The 11731-nt window shown below is 41.3% G+C and overlaps 1 protein-coding gene across 5 annotated transcripts in view; it reads left to right on the top strand.

The window, feature by feature from the left end:
- Positions 1-1730: 1730 nt before the first annotated feature.
- LOC125008034 (paired box protein Pax-7-like) overlaps positions 1731-11731 on the top strand; it is a 42740-nt gene continuing 32739 nt past the window's right edge. The window contains exons 1-4 of one of the 5 annotated variants that reach the window (XM_047588631.1): positions 1731-2425; positions 3184-3419; positions 3561-3708; positions 3910-4038. In XM_047588631.1, the coding sequence (XP_047444587.1) occupies positions 2341-2425; positions 3184-3419; positions 3561-3708; positions 3910-4038 (598 nt within the window). In that variant the 5' untranslated portion in view covers positions 1731-2340. The remainder of the gene's footprint in view (positions 2426-3183; positions 3420-3560; positions 3709-3909; positions 4039-11731) is intronic. The other 4 variants (XM_047585443.1, XM_047586162.1, XM_047587010.1 and 1 more) reach the window with 4 other exon arrangements.

Here is an 11731-nt window from a genome sequence, read left to right as displayed (position 1 = left end):
AATGAGGTTTTACGCAGATACTTGCTAATTGAACGTGGTGGTATTAAATCCTTTAGTTGGAGAAACAAAGATGTGACTGCAGTGTGTGCCCACTTCTCAGGGGAAAAAAATGGTTAAGTGATAATTTAACGTGCCAGATTTAAAGTCCCCCTTTTCAGTACCATGGATAGCGCCGATCCGCCAGGCGCACCAAAACACTCGGTACACTTTCAGGCTAAAAGTTCAACAACTGTAGAAAATCATCACAACACATACTAGCATCTGCCAAAAGGGCCATAATCTCAAGCGAGCTGTGGCCTGAACTCGCAGTATGTGGTCAGCCTGGATACTCACTTCAGACTCAGCTCAGCCTCTAAGCAAGACGCAACCCTTGGGTCTTGGTGACATTTTGAAGAGTATTTTTTTTTTTAAATAGGCCTTATGTGTGTGGCAGCTTGTTACAACATAAATCAAATTTAGTGTTCGTGTTAATTAAGGGTAAAGGATTGGTCAGGATTTGGTCTAAAAGACATCATGATGGTTTAGATTCTGTAGTTATTCATTTCCTCCCAGATAGATCCATACGAAGAAACAGTACAAATACACATTAGGACCAGCGGATATTTGACACCTCTGCACACACTCGAAACAACTTCATAGCTTCGCACAGAACTCTTTTACATTCATTCTTTTTTCTTCTTCTTCTTCTTCTTCTTCTTCAGCTATTGTGTGGTGTCCCTTTTCTGTAGGGGTCATCAAAAGTGGACCGGGGATGGAAAAGAGTGAGACTCAGATGTATACACCCGGGGACAGACGGCTGCTCACTGCGGTGAGTGATCAGATTTCTTATTTTCCAGCAGAAAGTTTCACCTGATTGACTGACTGACTGACTGACTGAGCCCTGTTCAGACTATGAACCTGCTCACAGGTACCACTTATAGGTGACTCAGTAATGACGTCTTCATAGTTTCGTGACTCAAACATCTTGAAAGAGCTTTAGCTCCGCAGACCAGGACCAGGTCCTGAGTTTAGGCTGCAGTAAACGTGCTGTGTGATGCGAGAACTTGACTTTTGAGCAGATACAGTGATAATTTTACCACCAAAGATAAAAGAGTTTAATGTCAAACACACAGAAAGACCAGTGTGTTCAGATGTTTGCTTGTTTGTTTTTGTTTTTATTATTTCCCAGCAGGAATTCCCATCACACTAACTAAATCAGATGAGAATAGATGGACGTTAGATGACTGGAGGTAACACCACCGTCACTGCTGTAACTGCGCCAGAACTAAAAATGAACTTTTTTTTTTTTTTTTTTTTTTAATTTGCTGTCAGAGAAAAGTAGAAGGATTAATAATTTAATATCCACAATAGAGAGTCAGTATTCAGTATAGTGTTCACTTTTTTTGACGGAATAATTATAAGATCTTTATCTTTGCAGCTGCAGATGTGAATTAAAAAGAAACAGAAACAGTCGAGCGAGTTTCTCATGGGTGACACCCGCATATGTTCCCATTTAAACCCAAACTCTCCACCAGTGGTTTTAGAAGTGACCACTTGGACGAAACGTCCTCAACACGTTTTATTTTTTATTTTTTTTGGTGATGTGGACATATTAAAAAGAAACAAACACCGTAGCCCTCTCAGCGAATGCCGACCACAAGCCGGAAGCTGCTCATGGCACAATCATTGCTTTGGATTGCATTATATTTGACAGGTGTTAGTGTTACGCGCCCGGTCTGCGTGTTGCGCGGGTGTGTGGAGGCTGGCGCGTTTAATCCAATGTAGACTTGCGGTGTGAGTGTATTGTGTAGGTGGTTTTGCTGTCAGCGTGTGTACCGTATGTGCGTATGTGTGCGCTTCATCCCGATCCCTCCGTTCTCATTGGCTGCTGAAACTTGTTGGAGCTTTTTCCTCTCGAATAAGAGAAAGCTCCAAGAACCTATCGGTGCGCGCAACCCCTCCACCCTCCCTCGTCTGGAGCCCGCCTGGTCCAGACTTGTTTTGGAGAGTGTCAAAAAAAAAAAAAAAAAGAAGAAGAAAAAAAAAGTAGTCCAGCCTTCACATCGCTTAAATAAGCTCATGTTAGGGACGGCCGCTTCTCTACTGTGGACTCAGAACAGAGTCAGGACTCCTCCACGGCTCCGGACACAGCGCTGCGCTCCTGCTGCTGCTGCTGTGGAGCGTTCACGCTGACATTCAGGCCCTTTCATCTCCTCCCGGTTCTCCTCCTGCAGCACGCACCGGATCTGGCAGACATTTTTCCACCTTCAAAGCACGTCGCCACTTTAACTGGACATCTAGAAACTTTTTTTCCTTTTCTTTTTCCTTTTTTCTTTTTTTATTGTCGTTCTTAATGGTACTATGTCGTCTTTGCCAGGAACGGTTCCGCGAATGATGCGCCCGGCTCACGGACAGAACTATCCGCGCACCGGATTCCCTCTGGAAGGTAGGCGTGAGCCGGGCAGCAGCTGGGGATGTGACCGAGAAACAGCAGCAGAAGCAGAAGCAGAAGCAGCAGCAGCAGTAGGAGCAGCAGCAGCCTGATGGGCTTTTTAGAGACGAGAAAAGTTGGGAAAGTAATTATTATTAACGCGACAGGAGCGAAGGAGCTTTAGCTTTGGGAAACAGACACGGCCCTGAGTGCAGGCTACAGTGGGCCTTCTGTTTGACGTGAGAACTTGCATTAAAACAACATTTTGAGAAAAAAAATAATGCATTTGTGCATTGCAAAATATACAGATTATAATACTCTTTAAGCTGCTAAATATTAAACGTGAAGGACGTGATTCAGTATTAATTTTACCATCAAATATAAATGAGTTTATAGGTTTTAAAGCCTAAATTGTCAAGGATTTGCTCAAGTGCCGTGCGTCTGGAAATTTAAATGAAATATAAATGAAGGAGGAGCAGAGGATTTACTCCAATACTTGGACGGCGTGATGGTGAATAATGAAGACCCCCAATCTTTGGAGTCTGATAGAGCTGTGAAGCGGCGTCCCTTTATTACAATATGTTAACGATTTTTCTTTACAGCGTGCATATATGCATAATAAACGGAAGCTGTGCGTAAAGCCGGCGGTAAAGCTCAGAGGACGTGTAACATTTCAATTAGACCATTATCCTCTTATGATTAGGCCCAAATCTTAAAAGAAAGAAAGAAAGGAAAAAAAAAAACACAGCTCTGTGACCTTGTGCCGTCCACAGTGTCCACCCCTTTGGGCCAGGGACGGGTCAACCAGCTCGGAGGGGTCTTCATTAACGGGCGGCCACTGCCCAACCACATCCGACACAAGATAGTGGAGATGGCCCATCACGGGATCCGGCCCTGCGTCATCTCCCGGCAGCTGCGCGTCTCCCACGGCTGCGTGTCCAAGATCCTCTGTCGCTACCAGGAGACCGGCTCCATCCGACCCGGAGCGATCGGAGGCAGCAAACCCAGGGTAAGGAAAAATAATAATACTAAATGTAAAAGTTGTAAGCTATGTAGGCCACTTATAGACTATAACTTTAGAAGTCTGGTTAATGCTATGGGAAAAAAATGAAGATGAAACCCACTTCTGTCACCCTGTGTGGGCCACCAGCAGCAGGTAGCCACGCCGGACGTGGAGAAGCGGATAGAGGAATACAAGAGAGACAACCCCGGCATGTTCAGCTGGGAGATCCGGGATAAGCTGCTCAAGGACGGGGTGTGTGACAGAAGCACAGTCCCTTCAGGTGAGGCCTCCTCTGGTAAGCTGCAATTCATTACATTTTATTCATTCTCGTTGTTTGTCCTATTTATTTATTTTTTATTTTTTTCTGGAAGGGTTAGAAATAAACGAATTAAAAACACGATTAGGAAAAAAGGCCGAGATTGACAATATAACTATTTATTATGATAATTCTAATTATAGTTCCCATACTTATACTAGCTATTATAATTCTTCGTAGTGAGTTCCATCAGTCGCGTACTTCGAGCTCGGTTTGGGAAAAAAGACGACGAGGACGAGTGCGATAAAAAGGACGAAGACGGAGAAAAGAAAACCAAACACAGCATCGACGGCATCCTCGGCGACAAAGGTAGGCCAGAGGAGAAGACGCACGGACGTACTAAGTGCTCCCTCCATTTTTTTTTATTTGTCTCGTCAGTTAATTGCCTACAAATTAGGCCTAAATGTTTTTTTTTTTGGTCGCTGTGGGTTTTTCATGCCCCCCACCCCACCCCACCCCACCATCAAAAGCTGTTCTCCCAGCAGACACAGGAGCCGCTTAATTATTTATGATGGGGTGCGCTGGAGTGGATCGAGCTCCCGTGGCGCTGCCTAAACGGTCCCTTGAAAGCGATGCTGACGGGATGACCGACGCGCCTTTCGGTATTAATTACAAGGGGGGGGCCTGAGAGGGCCAGCGGCACCACGGGACGTCAGGATCAGCTGAACTAACATTTAGAAAAAATCTCATTGGAAAAAAATAAAATAAATAAATAAATAATAAAAATAAAATAAAATATTTAGTTCATAAATATAAAAAATATAATAAAAATAAACAATAACAATATTCCATATATTATATTATATTATATTATATTATATTATATTATTTTTCTTGTAGGCCTTTTTGATTGAAACCTTTTTTTCAGGATCAGTTTGTTTAATAGACTTTGGGCCTGACCACTGGTTCTACTTGTGAAATTATTTTTCTCCAACATTATCATCCCCCTTTCACGTCTTTTTTTTTTTTTTTTCTCCCCCCCCCCTACCCTCCATAAGAGCAGCCTAGCCATAGTGTCTTTCTGTCATCCCTGCCTGGCGTTTTAATAATTTGAAGACTTAGCCTATTACAGCCGGTAATGAAACCGGTGTGTGCTGAATAGGTGTCTGTGTTGGAGACGGGTGTAATAGCTCGAAGGCATGGTAAGAAATATATTTATCCCCTATCAGCCCTCACTCTCAGTTCAGGCACATGCATTCTGTGGAAGGGCTTAAAGATTAAATTGAGCCTTTTATTTCTTTTCACTTTCATCTCTCGGTGGCCCACTTCATGGTGTGAAGCCTGCTGCGTGAAAATTCATGAGATTGGAAGGTTTTCCCTCTGCTGTTGTTTGGATTGTTTTTTTTTTTAAATATTAATTTGTTGTTTTTTTTTTATAGTGGCATGTTGCAAATATCCCAGGAAGCAACCTGAGGAGGTTTTCTACGTTTTGACACTGGAGAAAAATGTTTATTTTTCCTATGATAACATAAAACCTACTTTTACTTTATTTAAAGTTATTCCCCTTATATTAGTCAAACACACTGTGCAAAAACACATAAAACGACAAAAAGTGGAAGATGCATTATATGATAAAACCATAATAGGATCAAGGCTTTGGCTCAGTTTGATGAAAGATGACGAGCTGCTGATATTTGCACATGAGAAATGACTCCACATACATGTACAGATGCATTATCACATCTTTATTCATGTTATTCATATATTAACGTTTAGAAAACACATCTGTAAATTACTAAGATTATGTATTATAATCTCAAAATTCATTGTAGAGTCATTATAAAAAAGCTTATTGATTAAAATATATACATTTTACAAAGCAAAACAAACAGAAAGAGAAAAAAAAACCACGGTGTCAGCTCTGGACCGGAGACAAAAAGGTCGACTGTGAGGATTGAGAGTACTTCAAACAAATCCAGCAGAGGTGACGAGAAGCAGCTTTACAGACGGCACGGTTCTGTGGGAAGTTGCAGCTATTAATAACAATTTTCCTCGGGCATCCGCACTTACTCCACTCCATTTTCACTTTCTCCCAGCTATTTTGCCCGGGTTGAAATTGAGGGAGACCCATATGTTGGCTGGAGATAACACAATCATCACAGCCTCTGTCCTGGGATGTGCATCAGTGTATTAAACTGGGATTAACCTCCCCTTTCTTCCCCGGCTGCCTCGCACCAAAATTCACATTTTTAAGGGATATATTTAAAAAAAAAAAAAACATGATAAAAAAAAAATAACAGGGGGGGAAAAAAAAGACAAGGGGGCTGGAAGCTGGTGCGCAACACAGGGGAATTATATCAACAGTAATAATGATAACAATCGTCATCAGGATAAACACAGCTGCACTCGTCTCCTGTCAAACACGTGTAAAAATCCCAAAAATGTAGTTTCCTTTTCCTCTTTTTGAGTCTTGCCTGTGCTTCTCTATTTAAACTTGTCTAAATCTGACATTTTATCTCTGATTTATCTGATAATCTGAATAAATATGTAACATGTAATATAAATTTCAGCCTTAATCTTGAGTGTCATGAATGCAAAACAAGACTTGGAGCATAGGCCTTCAACAGGGGGTCTGCGACACCTAGGGGTTCAGTGGAGGTACTGCAGGGGGGGTCACAAAATCTTTGGTTGATTAGACTTTTTTTTTTTTTTAATTTCCGCCACAAATTTAAATTTCATTAAATACACATCAACCATTTGACTGGCATCGTATCTGCACGGTTGATCTTTTTTAAAAAAAATTTAAATTGTTTTATTAGTCGTAGTAGTAGACAGTAAAATGCTTAATTTCTTATTTTGTACCCGTTTTCTAACCATTCGATTTTATAAGATACACAAATTTGTCCATGCGTGAACACAATATATATACAAATATCTAAGATGTGGCTTTTATAGTTTTTGAGATAAAACGTTTTTTAACAGATGACTACAACTCAATCATACAGCTTCAGTATTTATATTGTGTGAATCTGTACAAGATAATGATGAAATACTCAGTTTGCAGTGCACGCTAATAATATAGATTATTAATGAATGATATTTAATCGTGATTAATCGTGTTTCTTAGTCTGGAAGTCAAAGGGTTAACATGAATCCAACATATTTTAGTAAAGAGGTAAGGGATAGTTTAATATTGAATGCAAAATTATAATAATAATGTATGTTTTTAAATGACACTAGGCCGAGTTTAATATAGTAATACAGTTTATAAACTTAATCCCCATCAGTTTTTGCGTCCTTGGCCTGAAAAACGTTGAAGACGTTCGACTTAAAGTATTCATACACCATCAAATCTTTTAGATCATTTAATATTTATAATGTTTAATTATCTCCTCCACAGCGTCAGGAAATTAATTTGGCAGCAGCTTAAATACATAAAACAACAAACAAAAAATAATAAAAGCTTTTTCACCTGCTCTGTCTATTTGCAGTAACGTGGATAGCGAGGTTTAACTGTGTATCTCTGAACATAATATATGACATTTATATAATAAATCCACAAGTCTTGGCAAGTCGACCTAAAGGAGACATCACAGAGTTTATATAAGTCCTCTCGGCCTGTGAGAGCTGGGACAGGCTCCAACCCTCTGGAGGACAAGAGGTTGTAGAAAATGAATGAACGTTTAGTGTAGGAAACCCACCGTGGGTCTAAACGCTGGTGGTGTTGGTGGTGATGCTTGATGCAGGAGGTGTAGACGGGGAGAAGATCCTGACTAAGATCTCAGAGCGGTTCAACCGGAAGCTCTCACGGTCAGATGATCACAGCAGTGGGAAGAAACAGAGGAGGAGACGGATCCTGACTGAACGCGACCTGAGCTTCACGCGTCCTAAACGCTCACAAACGTGAACGTTTGACTAGTTACTTCCATGTGCAGTTGTCAAACATGTCGAATAACTCCGCTGCGTGACATTTTCTGAATTCAGAACAGAACAGAAAACAGAACAACAACAAAATTCAGTTTCACAGCAATAAAACTAAAGGCCTCAGCAGCAACACGTAAGGAAACGGGGAAAACATGGAAATAAAAGCGCACAGTAGCATTCACGTGAATGTAATTGGTAGCAGCTGTGACTTAAGGTGAAATAACAGGGAATACATTTAGAATATTTAACAAAGTTGGGTAGAATTCAAATAGACATGTTGTCTAGTGAGGACGTTCTGCTAGTTTGAGTCAGGGGTCTTCAAACTGATGGAGAGACAAAGTAGGGACCCTACGACCTACTGCCTAGTGTTATTTATAAATATACATTATTATTATCATTCTACATTTAATATTAAGCTATCACTTATCCCTTTATTAAAATATGTTGGATTCATGTAGAGAAAATGACTTCTGTGTGATGAACGTGGAACTTTACTCGTCTTCAAATACCAAAAGAGTGAAATCTGGTGGGTTTTTCTGGATGAACGATGCTCCAGCTCCGACCCGAGGCAGGACCGGAGTCATTCGCTCTGTTTCACACTTTTAAATCAGAGGAGGAAGAAAGAGAAGTCGTGGTGGGGAGAAGGTGAGAATAGGAAGGAAGCTGCAGGAGCAGGACTGTGGAGCTTAGAGGCTTTGATCCTCGGCTGCTCCTGCTCATCGGAAACATTTCGGAGTGACGCCGCCACAATGAGGGTTCATCATATTAGCTGGGGCCAGCGCCGCTTTCAGGCTCGCGTGTCTATTAATTAAAGAGTCATTTGCTCTGAGACGAGAGGGGGAATCTGCCTCTGCCTCCGCGGACCCCCCGACATCAGCGCCGGGACGCGATATCTCAATCAAATAATTCTGCTCGTGTCTTAAATCAACACATGTTCTCAGTCGCAATCAGCTGTGATCGTCGATGGTCTTCTTCACCATATGTAAATGTGAAGGAGGAGAGGGGGGTTAATAGTTGGATCAGGCTGGTTAGGCTGGCAGGGACGGCTTTAGATCCCTGTGGGGAAACTGGGTCACCGTAGCAGCGCAGAGGAACAGGATTAAACAAAGTAACAGAAATGCACAGGAAATAGGAAACAACTAAACCAGAACGTGTCACCGCTTCATTTCCAGCAAATGCATCAGAGTCAAATAAAGGAACACAATTAATCAGAAAATATCAGTCTGCTAATCAAGTAATCCTGAATTCTACACACACACACACACATTATCTCCAAGCTTCACATCCTGAATAGATCCCACAGAACAATGGCTGCAATTCAAACTTATGCTGCTAATTGCACTGTTGCTTTTCTTTCCCAAAATCCATCAGCACTTTTGTTCGGGGCCGCCCCCCTCTTGTTGACTCTCCTTTATTGCTTGTATGACTCCTCAATTGCATCTTTGAAGGAAACAAATATGTCTATAAAGAGGAGCTGCCGGACTGGGAGAGGCTTTTGAGACGGGGAGAATAGCAGCCCCCGTGTCTTTGCCATGGAGTGTTCAGCGGCCATCGCTTAATCCTCCTTTCGTTTTCTGCAGACAAACGCCAAAGAATCTTGTCTGGCGACCCAATGGGGAGCTGATCGGCCAACAAAGGGGGAACGGTGCACAAAGAGCAAACAGGCAAGACGGGGCTGAGGGCAGTCAGAAGCCTCTGGCATCCCATTAACGGCCCATTTGTAAAGGATACGCGCAAGATAATGGCGGAGAAATCACAACAAATAGCACAAAGCGGCGACAAACACGAGGCTTCGTTTGGCCTTTTGCTGAGCGGGAGAGTCGATGCACTGCAGTTTGTGTCCTGTGATTATTTACAGACGTATCAGTCAAGATTTCTCCAAACATGTAGAGATTTTGCGTGAAGGTGCATTTTTAATCGGAAAAACATTATTTATTTGTCAGGTCTTTAACAAAGTGATTCGTTTTTAACTAATAATTACGACCGAAACGTTGGATTTTTTAAACATGTGAAGGGGGCATCCGCAGTCAAAAAACATTCTGGGGTTTCTGTAATTAAAAGAAAACAAACAAAGCACCAAAACTGGGAGAAAGTATCTAATTTAACTTCAGATCTCGTCCTCGGTCGGTTTGTTCGCTGCCCGTCTCTCTGCAGGTTTTGCAGGGAATCGTGTGCTTTTCATTTTATTCTCGTGCCCGAGAGCCTGATTTCTGTCTCCAGGATAAAACTCTTTTATTAAAGACGCAGCTCTCTGACAAATCACTCTGCTGCCCCCCCCCCACAAAATACTCTCGTTAAGGTTTATTCTCCCATGACAGCAGAATTTATTTTCACAGAAAGAAGCAAACCTATTTTAAATTCTATATTTATATGTGTTACATGTTGATTTGCATGATACTGCTGCCGCTTGTTCTTTCGACACAATATAACATTTAATACCACATGGGAAAACTGTAAGTACATGGATTATAGAAATACTTAGGCCATGAGCCAGAGTGGGTTATAGCAAGACTAAATATGCAAAAATATTAAATACAATTCTACAAGAATAATATAAAAAAAATGTCAAAAATATCGTGATTCTCATCTGGATTTTTTTAAATCACTTTATGGTTTGTCAGTCGGAATTTAAAAGCAGTATCTATTGAGCAGATTATTTATTTATTTATTTATCATATTATTAACATTTTTTTTTTAATTTAACCTTTGTTTAACCAGGAAGATCCCACTGAGATCAAGAAGCTCTTTTTCTGGAATAGGCAGCAGCAAATACAGGACAGGGTTAAAACACAAAAGGAAGAAAAAAGTGAAAATTTAAAAGCAGATTATTATAAATTAGAAGTGCATGTTGTTGAGTCCTGCAACATATTCCATGCAAACGGGTGCAGAATGAACAAAACACCCTTTTTACCCGATTCAGTTCATGCAAATGGCAGAGAAAGCAACCGTACCCTCATTAATAGTGAATGTAAGGATCAAGTGTTCGGGAATTATCAAGTCGAGAGAATTATTCTGGACTAAATGCATCTGTGTCATATTTCCATACAGAGGTCCATGAACCCGGATCTGTTGGCTTATCGGTTTATTCATGGTTCCCTTCAATCACATCCACCAGAATGCAGCCATCCAGTGTAATTGGTTAGAAAATGACCTTAAACGCACAGAATTACTGAGGCGTAAAGGCCCGGCATTCTTTATTTTTTAATTTTAAATTTTTTTTTTGGTGTGATGCTGCTGAAAGGTGTAAAAGTGGATTAATGGCCAATTCTCCGTCGGTGCATTAAATATAATTTGAGTCGCATATTAAACACACTCGTTGGTCACGGTGAGAAGTGAAGCATTGTTCGCTGAGCCTCGTGGAAACAGATCACACCCGCCGCTTGTCACATCTCTTTCTACAGTTTGGGAGCAGGGAAACGTGCTGAATTTGGAGTCTGACCGACAACAAATATGTCGGCGTGATATCGGAAAAATTAGACGTTAAGATGCTGTGTGTTAATAGCACATTTGGTCCTTGGGGGAACGTTGCTCCAAACTCTCTGAGGTGAGGATGTGTGTGAAGGTCATAGCATGTAATTCATGTAGTTTTTTAGTAAACCAGTGCGTCCCAGACGTCTGTGAATGGACAGAAATGATGAGGACGATCAGTTACTTCGTGCCTGCATTTGCCGTCGCTGGAGCTGATGAACTCCTCCAAGTTTATTAAAGAAAGGAAACAATGTGAAGCGGAGGCTCGAGGCAAGCGGGCTGACAGTTTATAAAGTGGCTGCCATTGTGGCCTGAATGCAGATGCATGAATACCTCTGAATAGACTCCCTCAAAGTGACACGATTGAGCTAGACAACAGGAAAAAAAACGCTGAAAGGATCGTTCCTCCTCTGAGCCGCTGAGCTGATCGCCGTTTCTATTGCTCATGCTTTTAATGAATATGCAACTGCAGTGGGGAGGGATCGCTGTGGTCCACTCCCCACACTTTTTTTTTATTATTATTATTTTTTAACTGGTTTTGGTTTAGCAGAAGAAACCTTGTCTGCTCCCTGCAGAAACTCCAAGCAGGAGGCAGGTTAGTAGCCAAAAATCTTTAATGGCTACATTAAAAGAAGTGTCACAGTATCAAGTTTTTAAAACCTCTTATTAT

This window comes from Mugil cephalus, chromosome 1 (assembly GCF_022458985.1).
Source record: "Mugil cephalus isolate CIBA_MC_2020 chromosome 1, CIBA_Mcephalus_1.1, whole genome shotgun sequence".
Taxonomy (NCBI): Eukaryota; Metazoa; Chordata; class Actinopteri; order Mugiliformes; family Mugilidae; genus Mugil; species Mugil cephalus.
The sequence above is the reverse complement of the archived record's forward strand: the minus strand, read 5'-3'. Positions and strand labels throughout refer to the sequence as shown.